This window comes from Belonocnema kinseyi, chromosome 2, assembly GCF_010883055.1.
Source record: "Belonocnema kinseyi isolate 2016_QV_RU_SX_M_011 chromosome 2, B_treatae_v1, whole genome shotgun sequence".
In the NCBI taxonomy this organism is placed as follows: domain Eukaryota; kingdom Metazoa; phylum Arthropoda; class Insecta; order Hymenoptera; family Cynipidae; genus Belonocnema; species Belonocnema kinseyi.
Window position 1 is genome coordinate 156,331,124 of NC_046658.1, and position 18,787 is coordinate 156,349,910.

The 18,787-nt window shown below is 25.9% G+C and overlaps 1 protein-coding gene across 1 annotated transcript in view; it reads right to left on the minus strand.

Moving 5' to 3' along the window:
* LOC117183032 (homeobox protein unplugged) overlaps positions 1–6,355 on the minus strand; it is a 32,754-nt gene extending 26,399 nt beyond the window's left edge. Inside the window, exon 1 of the mRNA XM_033376176.1 lies at positions 6,112–6,355. Coding sequence (XP_033232067.1) covers positions 6,112–6,355 — 244 coding nt within the window. The remainder of the gene's footprint in view (positions 1–6,111) is intronic.
* Positions 6,356–18,787: the final 12,432 nt, after the last annotated feature.

Below are 18,787 nucleotides of genomic sequence, written 5' to 3' on the forward strand. Positions count from 1 at the left end.
CTTAGTTCTAAATTAATCTTTTTTACCTATAATAATTTATGTTTTTCTGTAATCCGTCTTTTTCATAGAAAATTAATATTCTTCGTTGAAGATTATTTTTTTTGGTTCCAAATTCACTTTGTACTCAAAGTTTCATCATTTTCGTTAAAATCTCATATCTTTCGTTGGGAATTAAAAAAAATTCTTGATTTTTTTTATCAGCTATTTGGTTGAAAATGCATGTGTTCTGTATTAAAAGTTTTACTTTTTCAATAGACAATTAATTTTTTTAGTTGAAAACTTGATAACTTAGTTGAAAATGGAACTGTATGGTAAAATAATGTTTTTTTTTAGTTAATGAGTTATTATTTTAGTACAAAATTCATCTCATTGATTAAAAATTTAACTATTCTAATGTCTATCACTCAAATATTTAGCAGTTTTCAAAACGAAAAAAGAAATTAATTTTTAAACAAGCTGATGAATCTGCATCTTGAATTTTAATCAAAACGATAAATTTTTAACCAAGAACATTAATTTCTACCAAAAAGACGAATTTTTAACTGAAAAAGATAAATTATCAACCAGAAGTGAAATAGTTCAATTTTTAGTTGAAAAATTAATGTTTAATTAAAGAGATCATTTTTAATTTAAAATGATTAACATAAAATTGTAATCGAAACTGAAAAAATCTCTTGCAAATGTTAAATAAATTAAATTTATTTTTCAATTTAAAGCCTTCATTTGAAAAAACGGATCGAATTTTCAAGAGAATTTCGCAGCTTGATGTTTTATTAATAGTTTCAATTTATCATAAATAAACAAATGACCAAAAATGGTAATTTTTTTACAGTCCCAGTGTTGGTCAAAATAACAAAAAAATTTTTGGCAATCGCCTACGTTCCACAGAGTAAAATTTGGTCAAGATGTTACATCATGATATGATAAAAAAAATTATAAACAAATTATTTTTTAAAAGCGTGTTTTCTATAATTTTCAAGGATTTTACATTTTTAGGGTATATTAAAAGAATTTGGATAAAAACAATATTATATTGAAGAAAATTTCGTTTTAGATAATTCTGGTTGATAATATAAACAAAGTTAGTAAACAAATGCATTATTCAGGCATTTTTCGCCAAAAAAAAAAATTTTTTGGATGCCAGTTGCTTTGATTATGAAATTCATGATAATATCCGAAAAATTCATGATTATTTGATAAATAGAAAGAATTGCGAATTGCTGAAATTAGCGTAACGTTACCAATTAAAATTCAACGGGTTTCAAATGACTTATATTTTTTTAATGTATTCTAAAGGAATTCAAGAGATAAAAAATTACAAGGGATTTCAAATTATTTTGTAGAATTTGCAAATATTTGATTGGAGTTTAAGAGAAATTTGAAAAATAAATGAAATTTTATTGAATATGAAGAGATTTTTAGCGATTCCACAGATTTCAAGAGATTTTTAAAGAAATAAAAAAAATAAATGATTTACAAAACTTATTTAATTAATAATTTTATTAAAAATTATATTTAAAATATTGTAAATGGATTCCTAAGGATTTCTAGAGATTTTGAATTTTGAAACAAGCTAAAAAAATTTGGTAGAATTTTAAAATATTTTGAAGGGATTTCTAAAGAAATTTGAAAAATAAAATAAATTAGATTGAATTGGAAGGGATTCCACAGATTTCAAAGGATTTAAAGAAATTTCACATAATCGAAAGGATTTCATTGAATATCCAAGACTTTTAAGAAATTTCAAAGATTTTGAGGGATTCAATCGATTTTTTAAAAATAACTTATTTAATTAATAAGTTTAATTTAAAGCACATCCAAAAGATTTTAGTTCATTTATAATTTTTAAAATGGATTTTTAATGATTTCAAGAGATATAAAAAATTTCAAAGGATTTTAAATAATTTTGTAGGATTTCCAAATACTTTAAGGGATTTTTAGAGAAACCTGAAAAATAAATTAAATTTTTATTGAATTTGAAGGGATTCTTAGTGATTATGAAGATTTCAAAATATTTTAAGGTATTTCAAGTAATTGCGCAAGATTTAGAAAATTTTAATAAATCTTCCAGGATTTCTAGGGATTCCCAAGATTTTTAGAGACTTATTTTATTTTTTGTCTGAAAATTTATTTAATGAATAAGTTTAACTTTCATTATATACAGATTTTAAGATATATCGAAGAATTTCACAAGATTTACAGATTTTTATTAAATTCCAAAATATTTGTAGGGATTTCAAAGATTTACTGGGATTTTATCGATTTAAAAAAAAATTAATTTAATAAATAAGTTTATTTTGAATTAAATTTAAAGTATTTGACATTTCATTTAAACGTTTTTAAATAATTTTTGTTTTTATAAACTCACTCTAAAGGATTTCAAAAGATATAAGAAATTTCAAATAATTTAAAGGATTTTTTTTAATCTCCAAGTATTTCAAAGATTTTTAGGGATTTAATTTATTTTTTTAGACAACTTATTTAATTAGAAAGTTTAATTCAAAATTTTAAAGGATTTCAAACATTTTTGTCGATTTTCTAAATATTTTAAGAAAATTTCATGAGATTTTAAGGATTTGATTAAATCTCCAAGGATTTCAAGGAGTTCTAAAGATTTCGAAAAAATTTTCAGCATTTAAAAATATTTCAAAGGGTTTTGTAAACTTATTTAATGTTTAATTTTAACTATATTTAAAGAATTCTATTTAATGTCTAAGAATTTAGGGAGATTTCAAAGATTTTTACGGATTTAATTTATTTTTTCAGACAACTTATTTAATAAAAAAGTTTAATTCAAGTTATATTCAAGAGATTTTAAAGATTTCGAACAATTTTTGAGGATTTAAAAATATTTCGAAGGGCTTTTTAGCGACTTCTCATATTTAAAGGGATTTTAAAGTATTTCAGGGCATTTAACTAGACTTAAAGGTTTTATTGAATTTCTAGGTATTTCAAAGATTTCTAGGAATTTAATCGATTTTTTTCTAAACTTATTCAATGATTCATTTTAATTTTAATTATATTTAAAGGATTGCATTAAATATCCAAACTTATTTAATGACTAATTTTATTTTTGATTATATTTAAAGGATTTTATTAAATGTCTAAGTCTTTATAGATATTCCAAAGATCTTTAGAGATTTTTTAGATAACTTATTTAATCAAAAAGTTTAATTCAAGTCACATTCAGGAGATTTAAAATAATTTATAATTTTTAATGAATTTTCAAGTTCTTTAAGAAATATACAAAATGTCAATGGATTTCAAACATTTTTGTCGATTTTCTAAATATTTCGAGAAAATCTCAAAAGATTTGAAGGATTTTATTAAATTTCCAAGGATTTCAATGGATATCAAACCATTTTTTAGGATTTCCAAATATTTCAAAGATATTTTTAACGATTTCACATATTTGAAGGGATTTTAAGGTATTCCAGGGAATTTTAAGAGATTTGAAGGATTTTATTAAATCTCCAAGGATTTCAAGGGATTTTAAAGATTTCAAACAATTTTTCCGAATTTTCAAATATTTCAAAGGTTTTTTTTAGCGATTTATTACATTTCAAGGGATTTTAAGGTATTTCAGGAAATTTCGCAAGATTTAAAGATTTTATTGGATTTCCAAGGATTTCTAGGTATTTCAAAGGTTTCTAGGGATTTAATGGATTTTTTTCTAAGCTTATTTAATGATTAATTTTAATTATATTTAAAGGATTTTATTAAATGTCGAAGGATTTAAAGAGATTTCAAAGATTTTTAGGGATTTAATTTATTTTTTTAGATAACTTATTAAATCAAAAAGTTTAATTCATGTTATATTTGGGAGATTTTAAATGATTGATAAATTTTTAATGGATTTTCAAGGACTTCAAGAGATATACAAAATTTCTAAGGATTCCAAACATTTTTGTCGATTTTCCAAATATTTCAAAAAAATTGCAAGATATTTGAAGGATTTTATTAAATCTCCAAGGATTTCAAGGGATTTTAAAGATTTCAAACAATTTTTCCGAATTTTCAAATATTTCAAAGGTTCTTTTAGCGATTTATTACATTTCAAGGGATTTTAAGGTATTTCAGGAAATTTCGCAAGATTTAAAGATTTTATTCGATTTCCAAGGATTTCTAGGTATTTCAAAGGTTTCTAGGGATTTAATGGATTTTTTTCTAAGCTTACTTAATGATTAATTTTAATTATATTTAAAGGATTTTATTAAATGTCGAATGATTTAAAGAGATTTCAAAGATTTTTAGGGATTTAATTAATTTTTTTAGATAACTTATTAAATCAAAAAGTTTAATTCATGTTATATTTGGGAGATTTTAAATGATTGATAAATTTTTAATGGATTTTCAAGGACTTCAAGAGATATACAAAATTTCTAAGGATTCCAAACATTTTTGTCGATTTTCCAAATATTTCAAAAAAATTGCAAGATATTTGAAGGATTTTATTAAATCTCCAAGGATTTCAAGGGATTTTAAAGATTTCAAACATTTTTTCAGGGATTTCAAATATTTCAAATGGTTTTTTAGTGATTTCTCATATTTAAAGGTATTTTAAGATATTTCACAAGATTTAAAGGATTTATTGGATTTTCAAGCATTTCTAGGTATTTCAAAAGTTTCTAAGGATTTAATCGATTTTTTTCTAAACTTATTTAATGATTAATTTTAATTTGAATTATATTTCATCGATCTTATTCAATGTCCAAGGATTTAAAGAAATTTCAAAGATTTTTAGGGATTTAATTTATTGTTTTAGAAAACTTATTTAATCAAAAAGTTTAATTCAAGTTATATTCAAGATATTTTAAACGACTTATAATTTTTTAATGGATTCTCAAGGACTTCAAGAGATTTACAAAATTTCAAAGGATTTCAAACAATTTTGTCGATTAAATCTCCAAGGATTTCAACGGATATTAAACATTTCTATGGTTTTTAATCGATTTTTCAAGATTATATATAATAAATTAGTTTATTTTAAATTATTTGCAAAGGCTTTCAAATTATTTATACTTTTGTAAATAGAAATTAAAGGATTTAAAAAGAAATAAAACACCACAAAATTAATAAAAATCCCTTAAATTTCTTTAGAATCCAGTGTAAAAAGTAAGAATAATTTAAAACCCCTTTAATATCATTTAAATTAATTTTATAAATTGAATAAATTATTTTTCTTAAAAATCGATTAAATCCCTAAAAATCTTTGAAGTCCTTGGAGATTTAATAAATGTCTTTTAATTATCTCGTGAAAATCCCTGAAATACCTTAAAATCCTTTGGAACTTCTGGAAACGCTAAAAATCCCTTTAAATTTAATAAATTTTTATTGATTTATTAAAGTTCTCCAGAATTCCCTTCGAAATATTTGAAAATTCTACAGAATTGTTTAAAATCTCTTATTGAAAGTTTTATATCCCTTGAAATCCTTGAGAATCCATTCAAAAAAATATAAATTATTAACAAATCCTTCAATATAATTCAAATTAAACTTCTTAATTAAATAAGTTAAAAAATCAAAAATCGATTAAACTTAGAAGTCCATTGGAGACAATCAAAATTCTTAAAATCTTCTAAAATTCCAGAAATACCTTAAATTCCCTTGAAATCTGTCGAATCGCTTAAAATCCGTTCAAAATCAACGAAAATTTAATTTATTCTTCAAACTTCTCTAGAAATCCCTTCGAGATTGTATTGAATTGATAGGGATTCTCAGCGATTCCACAGATTTCATGGGATTATAAGGGATTTCAAAAAATTTTTTGGATTTAAGAATATTTCCAGATGGTATCAAGAGAATTCGAAAGGTTTTTTTTACACCTTCATGCCATACTTAGGCGGAGTACTGCTCCAGTCAAATTTTAGGCGGTGTACAGCTCTCCGTCGCATCTTGTAGCTGAATAGCTTCAAGTCTTGCGTATAAGCATCGAATTTCGAGCTTTATAGTGATCAAACGCGACAGAGAGCTGTACACTGCCTAAACACTACATGAATATGTACACCGCCTAAAATCGACATGATGATGTATACAGCCTAAACGCTACGTGAAGCTGTACACTGCCTAAACGCTACCTGAAGCTGTACACCGCCTAACTCTTTCACCAACCTGGCAAAGAAGAAGTTGCCGTCGCCAGACAGTGCTGTTGATAAAGGAAATCGTGTCCGTTTCCGCGATTCCTTTCATTATTTTTTAAAATATCCCTGTTGGCTCCTATTCCTTGACCTCTGTTTCCAATCAAACTCTCGATTGTAAAGGGTTTCGGAATCGATCGCATTTTGGATTCAAGAGTCTCTAACTCATCACTCGCGCATCCGACATCAAGTTCAGTTTCCTCTACCGATGAATCCATATTATTATTATCTAATATAGCACAAGTTACTATACACTCTCCAAGAAACAAATTTATTATTGAACTCTTTTTTTCTATCCCGCACAAACTCTGGTTAGATTAGAGTTTCACTTATGTATCACTTTGTTAGCAGAAACACTGAAAACTCGAGATGATTTGCTCACTTTTTTAAATGGAAAAAATAACACATCGCAGATATTCTTGAGCAGCTTTATGTCACACCTCACTGATGATGCAATCTTTGTTTGTTAATAGAAAAATTTGTTAAAACTCCATCGTCAACTTGAAGCATCATTTTCTTCTCAGTTGCAGCTCTACGTCACACCTCATTAATGACGCAATTTTGTTTTCTTAACAACAGGAAAGGTTTTCAAAACTGCTCTGAAGTGTTCCAAAAGATCTGAAATTATCAACTGCTCTAAGCATCATGTTCTGAATGACAGTCATACATCTGCAGGAAATTGAATTATCAGTTGCAGCTTTACGTCGCAGCTAGTTACAGCTTCACGTTACGCCTTATTGTTAATGCAATTTTCGTTGTCGTTAAAAATAAAACAACTTTTTAAACTGCTCTTGGGAATCTCAAAAGACCAGTTAGGATATGAAACTGCTTTAACCGCTAAAATAGGAAAACGATTCAGAGTCGAGCAGGAAACCGCACAAGAGTTGAGCACGAAACCGATCCAGTGTCGCGCAGGAAACCGATCAAAAGACGGCCGTAGTCGAGGGGCAACTGGCGACTCTTGAAGCTTTCCAGGCTCTCGAGGTGGTGAGTATAGGACATGGGTGCTATAACCTAGGGGCGGAGTTCCAACCTTTTGCGCCAGCGTGAATGGTTATCTGCGGACCAATGACGTCACTGGGACAAGCCCAACTGCAAAACCGCCATCTTGGTTTCCACCTCATGCTCTTCACTTCAGGATTGCCTTAGCCTTCTGATTGTCGATGCTCGGTCGTCCGCAATTAGGAGGGTGTCTCATTCAATCCACTCTCTTGCTTACATGCGTAACAAGCGTGTATATGGCTTTTTATTTCATTTTTTATAGGTCCACTTGCATCATTAATCATGCGCTATAAGCGCCTGTAGTTTTTCGGTTTAGGGGAAAACTGATTTTTAATGCAGAACACAAACTTTGAATGATAATTATTTTTTGTTTATTTGTTTTTGAAGTCATTTAAATATAATTTTCGGAAAAATCTTGAGAAAATTAAAAACGTTTTTTGGTAATTGGTTAATCAGTAATTATTTAACCTAGTATCTAAATTAACAAATCAAGTAGATGGAGTCTCAACCAAAAAAGATTAATTTTCAACGAAAAATATAATGGTTGAAAATTAAAGTGAATAATATTTTTTAACTTTAAATAAAAAAGATTTGAATTGATTCGAAAAGATGAATTTTCATTTGAATTATTGTAACATCGGACAAACAAGATTTTAATTTCAATCCAAACATTTGTAATTTTAATTTTTTTAAATTATGACATTTCTAACCAAAAAAGATGGATTTTCAATCCAGAAAGATTAATTATTAACTAAATTACTGCATTTTCATCTAAAGAAGATTTTTCAGTCAACAAAGAAAGAAGTTTTTGGCAAATTATATAATTAAATGGCAAGAATAGTTTCAAATACAAAACAAAAATGTCTAAATAGTAACTGCTTTTTTTTAATTTCTTTATTTGCTCTAGAAAAATTAAATTTGAAAGATATATAGGACTTTCTGAAGCTTGAAAAAAATTTAACAGTAGTTTATAGCTTTTTTTCAGTCTTAAAATATTTTTGATCTGTTTAAAACTTCTAAGATTCTTCAGTCTTTTTAAATATTCTCTTAAAAATAAATTTGAAAAATAAATAATCACTTTAAATATTCCCGGAATTCTTACCAAAAATTGTATTATCTTGCAATTAAAAAAAAAATTCAACTTAAAAATCGTATTTGGAAATCTTAAAAAATCTACATTTCTACATATATTTTAAAATGATTCTAATGTTTCTAAAGCTTTTAAAAAATTATGAAAATTAAGAAAAAATGATAAAATATTCCAAATTCTTTTTTGGTGTAATTTTAAAGATGTTGTGGAATGTTTTCAAATCGTTTCGAAATCATTTGAAAAGTTGTTGTCAGAATTAAAAAATAATTTAAAAATTTTCCGAAAATCTTAAGAAAATATTTGTACTCTCTCTTAAAACTTTCAAAATTCCTAAAATGCTGCTCAGCTTTTTTGTTGCAATAAGTCTTGAAAAATTTACGTTTTTTCCAATTTTTTAAAATGATTTTAAGTTTAAGATTATTTTTGTATCTTTTAAAACTTTGGAAATGTTTTTTAATATTTCAATATTGTAATCAATCACCCTTGAGATATTTTTTCGAATTTAAAATTATTTTCCAAATTTTAAAATAATTGGTAAATATATCTTAAAATGATTTGATTTTTTAAAAACATTTTTTAATTTTTCAAAATTAAAAAAGTTTAACTAAAAATCTTCGACAAGCTTTTTCGAAATTTTATTGGGAAGTCCTTTTTAATGTTTTAAAATATTTTCTTAAAATTAATTTATCAAAATAAAATTACATTTCCCCTAAAATCTTAAGAATCGATTCAAAGTTTTATTTCAAAATCTTAAAAAATCTACATTTTTTTTTTTGAAATACTTTGCATTTTTTATAATATTTTTTGTCTTGAACAAATTATAAAAATGGTTTAAACATCTTCCAAATTCTTTTTCGACATATTTTAAAATCTTAAAAGTTTAAATTTAATGTTTTAAAACAAAACCGAAAATAATATAATAAAATGAAAAATAAAAAAGGAAAATAACAAAAAAGACGAAATTTTATTTAACAACATTCAATTTTTAACAAGAAATATAACATTTAAATTTTTACTTAAAAAAATTAATTTTAACCCAAATAGAAAGTGAATTTTCAACCAAATACAGTTAAAATTTCAACCAAAAATTTTTTTGAACAAATTGTTCAAACTGCTACCGAGATAAAATTTAAATTTAAATGATAAGTTCTTTACAAAAAAAAAGATTTTTTAACAAAGGGGTTCAACATTAAACCAAGTAATCGAATTTTTTAAAAGTGAGATTTTTAACCATAAAAGATGAAATTTCTTCATTCAGAGTTGAATTTTAAAACTGAAAACCTGAATTTTTGAGAAAAAAAATATGGATTTTTAACAAACAAAAAAATTAACATCTTACAAAAAATAACACATAAAGTTTTTAATAAAATTCAAGAGTGTTTAAACTTAATAGTTAAATTTTTAACCAAAAAATGTAAATTTCCGTTTGAAAATGAAATACACAATATTTAGTAAATGAAATTAATTTTCAGCAAAAAAGTGAAGAATTTTCAATAAAATGGTGGATTTTTTTAGAAAAAAAGTTTAATTTAAAAAAAAATATCAATTTTCAATTTAAAAGATTAATTATTACCCAAAAAGCCGAATTTTTAACAAAAGACATGAATTTTTAAGCAAAAAGATTAATTTTCTAGCAGAAAAGACGAATTTTCAACAACAGATAAATTTTCAACGAAAAAGGAATAGTTAAATTTTCAACGAAAAAGGAATAGTTAAATTTTCAACGAAAAAGGAATAGTTAAATTTTCACTTAATGAACTTAATTTTTAAACAAAACACGCAAAAAAATGTCTATTTAAATTAACCAGAATTCTGATTAAAACAATAAGAATTATGATTACTTTAACCAGAAAAAATAGTAAGGGCATATTTCACCAGAATCCTGGTTGATTTAACCAGAAAATTTTTTTTTGACTTAACCAAAAAAATGACACCAAAATATTAGAAAATTATTTGGATTTCCTATCGAAATTGCTCCGAACGCATTACAAGTGAATTACTTCTAATTACAAATGGATTACAACTGGATTACTTTTGCTAACAAGTGGATTATTTAGGATTACACTTGTATTACTTTGAAATACTGGGATTATTTTGAATTACTTGGATTACACTGGATTAAAAGTGGGTTACTTCGGATAATAACTGTAATATTCCAGATTACAAGTGGATTATCGGATTACAAGTAGATTTGCGCGGATTAAAATAATTTAGTACTCCTGAATAACTGAATCACTCAAAATCACTTGACTTACTCTGGGTTACAAGTGGATTGGACAGATTACAAGTGGAATACTCAAAGTTACAAATGGATTACTTTATCTTGCAAGAGGATTATTCAGGATTACATGTGTATTACTTTGAAATGCTGGGCTTATTTTGAATTATTTCGAATAAAATAGCTTATTACTCCTGAATAATTGAATCACTTTAAATCACTTGAATTACTCTGGTTTACAAGTGAATTTCCTTCGGATAAAAATGGATTACTTTTGCTAAGAAGTGGATTATTCAGGTTTACACGTGTATTACTTCGAAATACTGAGATTATTTTGAATTACTTGGATTACACTGGATTAAAAGTGGTTTACTTCGGATAATAACTGTAATACTCCAGATTACAAGTGGATTACTCGGATTAAAAGTAGATTTTTCCGGGTTAGAATAATTCAGTACTCCTGAATAACTGAATAACTCAAAATTACTTGACTTGCTCTGGGTTACAAGTGGATTTGACGAATTGCAAGTGGATTACTTATAGTTACAAATGGATTACTTTTGCTTACAAGTGGATTCTTGAGGATTCCAGTGTATTGCCTTAAAATACTGGGATTATTTTGAATAATTTGGATTACACTGAATTAAAAGTGGGTTACTGCGGATAATAATAGTATTACGCTTAATTAGAAATGAATTATTCGGATTGCAAGTCGATTTTGCTTGATTAAAACAGTTTACTCGTCCTCACTAACTGAATCACTCGAAATCATTTGACTTACTCTGGATTTTAAGTGGATTACTCAAAGTTACAAATGGATTACTTTAGCTTACAAGTGGATTATTCAAGATTACACGTGTATTACTTTGAAATACTGAGGTTATTTTGAAATATTTGGATCAGAATAGCTTATTACTCCTGAATAATTGAATGACTCCGAATCACTTGAATTAATCTGGATTACAATTGTATTTGAACGCATGTAAGTGGAATATTCAAAGTTAAAAATGGATTACTTTTGCTTACAATTGGGTTATTAAAGATCACACGTGGGTTACCATGGATAATGAATTTATTACTCCAGCTTACAAGTGGATTATTCGGATTGAAAGTAGATTTGGCTATGTTAGAATAATTTGCTACTCCTGAATAATTGAATCACCCCAAATAACTTGAATTTCTCTCGATTAAAAGTGTATTACTCCTGGATTAAGACTGGATTACTTTTGCTTACTTGTGGATTATTCAGAATTACACGCGAATTACTTTGAAATACTGGAATTATTCCAAATTACTTGGATTACACTGAATTACAACTGGGTTACTTCGGATAATAACTGTATGCCTCCAGATTACAAGTGGATTACGCGGATTAAAAGCAGATTTGGCCGGATTAGAATAATTTAGTACTCCTGAATAACTGAATTTCTCAAAATCACTTGACTTACTCTGGGTTACAAGTGGATTTAACTAATTGCAAGTGGATTACTCAGAGTTACAAATGGATTACCTTAGCTTACAAGTGGATTATTCAAGATTACACGTGTATTACTTTGAAATACTGAGGTTATTTTGAAACATTTGGATCAGAATAGCTTATTACTCTTGAATAATTGAATGACTCCGAATCACTTGAATTACTCTGGATTACAATTGTATTTGAACGCATGTAAGTGGAATATTCAAAGTTACAAATGGATTACTTTTGCTTACAATTGGGTTATTGAAGATCACACGTGCGTTAGTATGGATCATAAATTTATTACTCCAGATTACAAGTGGATTATTCAGGATTACACGTGAATTACTTTGAAATACTGGAATTATTCCAAATTACTTGGATTACAACTGTGTTACTTCGGATAATACCTGTATTACTCCAGATATATATATATATATATATATGTGTGTGTGTGTGTGTGTGTGTGTTATGTTTCATAATGGGTAACACATTGCCTCAACAGCCCTGCATTTTCGCTGCTCATTACATGTTAAAAATAAAAATACAAGCGAGGAACAAAGCAGAAAGCACGGGAAGAAATTTTGAACGTAAAAAAGGTACGAACAAAGACTCGTTAACGCACGGGTGTCTGTCAGCTTCTCGTCATAATTAGACTACAACCATACTTACATCACCGATGAATTCGCTAAAAGCAAAGAATCGGAACAATCTCTCTCCTCCTTTCCTGAATTTAAATCCTTGAGATCCAGAAATTAAATTATTTTATCATTATTTCACGACAAGGACAATCTGGAAATTTGAAACCGCAGAATAGCAGCTATCAGAAACATTAAAAAAATTTTGTTGTAATATATTTTTTTCGTTGCTTTCAGGAGCCATGCATAAACTCCTTACTCTTTCAGTACTTCCCAAAACTTAAGGATTGTCCATAAACTACGTTACGACTTTAGAGGGGGGGGGGGTCAATTATAATAACGTTATAGGTATATTAAATTCACCTTTTAGAATTTAGAGAATTTTTTGTCTTAAAGTATATACGGTAACGTTTTTAGTAAGTTTTCAGATAAGGAATGTTTTTGGTAGAAAATTGATCTTTTTGTTTAAAATTTTATGTTTTTAGTTGAAAATTCAACTTTTTGTTCGAGGATTCTTGAATTTTATTGGAAATTCGTCCTTTTCAGTAGTAATTCTAATTATAATTATAATTTAGTAGTAATCTTTTCGTTTCAAAATTATTATTTTTTTTTCGTTGAAAATTCAAATTTTTGTTTGGTAATTCATTTATTTTGTTGGAAAATTGTATTTTTGTTGTTGTAAATTAATCTATTTTTTTGAAAATTATTTTTTTTTAGTTGAAAATTCAACTTTATGGTTGAGATTTCTTCAATTTTATTGAAAATTCGTCTTTTTCTTGTAGTAATTTTTTAAATTAAAAATTGAACTTTTTGGTTGATAATTTTTGCATTTTATTGAAAATCCGTCTTTTTGGGTAGAAAATGAATCTTTTTGTTTAAAAATTTATGTGTTTAGTTGAAAATTTAACTTTTTCTCCTGCAATTCATCTATTTTGTTGAAAAGTTGTATTTTTTGGTAGTAAATTAATCTTTTTGTTCAAAAAATTAGTTTTTTAGTTGTAAATTCAACTTTTTGGTTGAGAACTCTTGAATTTTATTGAAAATTCGTCTTTTTCGTCAGTAAAGTAATCTTTTTGAATAAAAATTCAACTTTGTTTCAAAATTCTTGAATTTTGTTGAAAATTCTTCTTTTTGAGTATTAAATTAATCTTTTTGTTTGAAAACTCATTTTTTTAGTTAAAAATTCCACTTTTTGTTTGGTAATTCATTTATTTTGTTTGAAAATTGTATTTTTGTTGTTGTAAATTAATCTATTTCTTTGAAAACTATTTTTTTTAGTTGAAAATTCAATATTATGGTTGAGATTTCTTCAATTTTATTGAAAATTCGTCTTTTTCTTGTAGTAATTTTTTTAATTAAAAATTGAACTTTTTGGTTGATAATTTTTGCATTTTATTGAAAATCCGTCTTTTTGGGTAGAAAATGAAACTTTTTGTTTAAAAATGTATGTTTTTAGTTGAAAATTCAACTTTTCGGTTGAGAATTCTTGAATTTTATTGGAAATTCGTCCTTTTCAGTAGTAATTCTAATTCAGTAGTAATATTTTCGTTTAAAAATTATTCTTTTTTAGTCAAAAATTTATCTTTTTGACCAAGAATTATTGAATTTGATTTAAAATTGGTCTTTTTTGGTAGAAAATTAATCTTTTTGTTTAAAAGTTTATGTTTTAGTTGCAAATTCAACTTTTTGGTTGAGAATTTTTGAATTTTATTGGAAATTCGTCCTCTTTAGTAGTAATTATAATTTTTATTCTAATTTAGTAGTAATCTTATTTTCTTTTAAAAATTCAACTTCGTTTCAAAATTCTTGAATTTTATTCAAAATTCATCATTTTGGCTATTAAATTAACTTTTTTGTTGAAAAATTCACTTTTTTAGTTGAAAACTCAACTTTTTGTTTCAAAGTGAATTTTGTTGTTATAAATTGTTCTTTTTGGTCAGGAATTCTTGAATTTTATTGAAAATTCGTCTTTTTCTTGTACTAATTTTTTTGGTTAAAAATTCAACTTTTTGGTTGAGAATTTTTTACTTTGATTAAAAATTCGTCTTTTTTGGTAGCACATTAATCTTTGTGTTTAAAAATTCTAAAATTTTGTAAAAATTTCTTCTTTTTGTGCATTAAATTAATCTTTTTGTTTAAAAATTCATTTTTTTATTCAAAAAATTAACTTTTTGTTTTTGAAGTCATCTATTTTCTTGAGAAATTATATTTTTTAATAGTAAATTATCCTTTTTGTTTAAAAATTAATTTTTATTAGTTGAAAATTCAACTTTATGCTTGAGAATTCTTGAATTTTATTGAAAATTCGTATTTTTTGGTAGTAAATTAATCTATGTTTTTAAAAAATCATCCTTTTTAGTTAAAAATTCAAGATTTTCTTCAGAATTCTTGATTTTATTAAAAATTTGTATTTTTTGGCACTAAATGAATCTTTTTGTTAAAAAATTCATCTTTTTTAATTGAAACTTTAACTTTATGGTTAAGAACTCTTGAATTTTGTTAAAAGTTTGTCTATTTGGTGGTAAATTAATCTTTGTGTTTAAAAACTGATTTACCTATTCTATTTTTGGTCAAAAAAGTTTATTTTTAAGGAAAATTTCAACTTTTTGTTTGAGTAAACTACTTTGTTAAAAATTAGTTTCTTTTTTATTGTGAAAATTAATCCAGTTTATTTGAAACTTTAACTTTCGCGTTGAAAGTTCTTGCATTTTGTGGGAAATTCGTATTTTTTCGTATAAAATTCACTTTTTCGACAAAATTTCATATTTTTTATTTGATAATTCCATTGTTTTGTATAGAAAATTTTTCATTTTCTCTGTAAATTTCAATAAATTAGTTTAAAAAATGAACGATTTAGTAGATAACCAGCAGCCTGACTATTCTTTAAATTCTTAATAGCTTCACCTACTAATAATTTCATTGATCATTGCCATTTCTAATACTGACAAAATTTGTAGCGGATTTCATCATTCCATCGCCCATCAGCAGTGATTTTTCTACAAACGCAGTACCACACATTTTTAAATAATTGGAGTGTGTGGTACTGCTGTTGTAGAAAAATGACTGGTGATGATAAAATCTTTGTTAGGAGCGCAATTATTGCACGCCTAAAAACGACTTCCTGGAACATTGTCCACTGTGTATTAGTGTATCCCAAATTGTCCTATCAAAGTATTCTTTTATCGTAATCTGACATTATTCGTACTTCTCATTTCCTTTGCGCCCATAAAAGTTCATTTTTGAGAATAAGTGGTAATGGTCCGTTCCACATTCAGAACCTCTCATGGCCTCTGTGTCTCTACAGTATTCTCGGTCATCCACAACAAGAAAGTCAATAATACTCTGGCTATCGCCACTGCACCAGGTGTACTAGTGGATCACTTTATACCAAAAGCAAGTATTTGTACATAAGCGGTCCTATTTCTAAACACAAGCTAATCAACCTCTCCCCGCTACCATTCGTTTTCGGATCTCCAAAATTACTTTCCACCCTCTCCGTATCCTGCATGATGACGTAATACGGTATAATTAGTGCAGTGTCATTAAGCTCATATATTGGCATGTCCAGCTTCGGAACAATTTTATTCTGAGTGATATGACACTGATCAGAGTATTAATTATAAACCAGTATAAACCAGTATAAGCCAGTTTAATCCGGTATAAACCAGTGTCAGATAATGCGGTGTAGGTTCAATGTAATTATGCAGTAGACCACCAAATTTTCCAACAATTTTCTTCGATTCGGTTTCCTGTAATTTATCCCTTTTCCCTTGAATTGTTTGTATACGATTTCATTCCTTCTAAGTAGTTTATGAAGTGATCATTCCAATCCTACATTTTCATACTTATGCTTGATTTCTTTTCCCTTTGTTTATGTACTTCTAAATAACTTTCTCTGTTTTTAGATTTGTTCTTTCTTCTAATTGGTCATTCTTATTTTCCTTTTTTCTTATTTAGCACATTTTCCTAAACTCTGATCTTTTCTGAATATAAGATTTTTCAAAAACCTTTATTTTCTTCTTCCTGTAGAACTTCTTGACATTTCTCTTTTTTCTTAATCATTTCTTCTACGCCAACTTTTATTGCCTAATTTAAATCTGATTGAGTTGCTATTTTCCGTCTACTTTTGACTTTATTTTGAAAAATATTCGAGTCTTCTTGTATCATACATTAGTCTCATTTACTGGCTACTTCCTTTTTTTGCCCCTTTCCCTTATACTTTTTCTTCTTCATTTCCTCTTCTTCATCATCATTTTATTCTTGTTTTTCTTCTTATATTTCTACTTTTTCTTCTTTCTGCTTTTCTTTTCCTTCTACTTCTACTTTTTCTCCTTCTTCTTGTTTCTCTTCTTCAACTTCTTCTTTATGATCATTTTCTTCGTGTGGTTATTCTTCTTCATCTTCTTCTTGTTTTTCTGCGTCTGTTTCTTCATCATCTTTTTCTTCTTCTTTTTTCTTCTTATACTTCTACATTTTCTTCTACTTTTTCTCCTTTTTCTTCTTCATCATCCTCTTCTTCTTTTTCCTGTTCTTCTTCTTTATCTTCTTCTTCTACTACTGGGTTTTCTTCTTCATCTTCTTCTTGTTTTTCTTCTTCCTCATCATCATTTTCTTCTTCTTGCATTTGTTCATCTTCTTCTTCTTGTTTTTCTGCTTCCTCTTCATCTTTTTTTCTTCTTCTTCATCATCTTCTTTTTTTTTCTTCTTCTTATACTTCTACATTTTTTTCTGCTTCTACCTTTTCTTCTTCTTCTTATTCCTGTTCTTCTTCTTCTTCTTTATCTTCTTCATCTTTTTCTTGTTTTTCTTCTTCTTATACTTCTACCTTCTCTTCTTTATTCAATTCTGAACAATTGACCCTTTTCTGATTTTTTTTTTAATTTCCCGGAGGTTTTTTTAATCGCTAAACATGAATTAAAATCCATATGAAAACCTTTTAAAATCTCTTGAAATCTTTTGATATTATCATTGGAAATATTTTTAAATCAATTAAAATCTTTGAAATCAGTTAAAATCTGCTGAAATCGATTGAAATTTGTAAAATCCCCAAAAATCTTGGAAATAATTGGGCGTCCTATAAATCATAAACTTTCCTCCTTATATTCTTAATCCCTTGGAAACTTTTTATATCTCTTGAAATTTCTTTTATAATCCTTTCAAAAAAATATAAATTTTTTATAAGCGTTCAAATTTAATTTAAAATCCTTTAAACATAATTTAAAAGAAACTTATTAATCTAAAAAAGTCTAAAAAAGTCAATTAATCTCTAAAAATCCGTAGAGATTTAATAAAATCCTTTAAATCTTGTAGAATTCCTTGAAATTCCTTCAAATATCTTGAATTTCTGCAAATTCAATAAAATTTTATTTATTTTTTAAAATTCTGTGAAAATCTTTAAAAATATTTCGAAATGATACAAAATTGTTCAAAATCCCTTGAAAATTTGTATAGCTCTTGAAATCATTAGAAACCATTCAACAAAGTACAAATCATTTGAAAGCCTTTGAATATAATTTAAATATAACTTATTCATTAAATAAGTTTTCAGGAAAAAAATCGATTCAATCCCTGAAAATCTTTGAAATCTCTAGAAAACCTTGAATATCCTTAAAATCTGTTGAATTCTAAAGAATCACTAAGAATCTGTTTAAATTAAATGAAATTTCATTATTTATTTTTCTAATTTTTATAGAAATCCCTTCAAATGTTAAAAAAAATTTAATCCATATAAATATTATTCTTCTTGAGTTAAAAAACAATGCAATCTTTTGATATTAGGTTAAATATTCATAAATCCTATAAAATTTAGTATTCGACTGCTAAAAATTTTTTTTTCATTTTTTTTCGATTTTTAACAGTTATATGTAAACTGTAAAAATTTTAAACAATTGAAAATTGAATTTTCAACTGTTCATATTTCTACTCCTGAAAATTTCCGATAATTGAAAGTTTAACTGTTCTAGATTCAATGTTCAAAGTTTTGAAATATGACTGTTAAAAACTTAATTGTTGAAAATACAATTTTAAATTTTGAAAATTCATTATTGAATTTTCACTTAAATTTTCAGCTGCTGAACATTGTAGAAAATTCAATTGCTGAAAATTGAAGAAAATTGAAAATTCAACAGTGAAGAATTCAATTTTTAATTTTTAATTTTTAATTTTTAATTTTTAATTTTTAATTTTTAATTTTTAATTTTTAATTTTTAATTTTTAATTTTTAATTTTTAATTCTTAATTTTT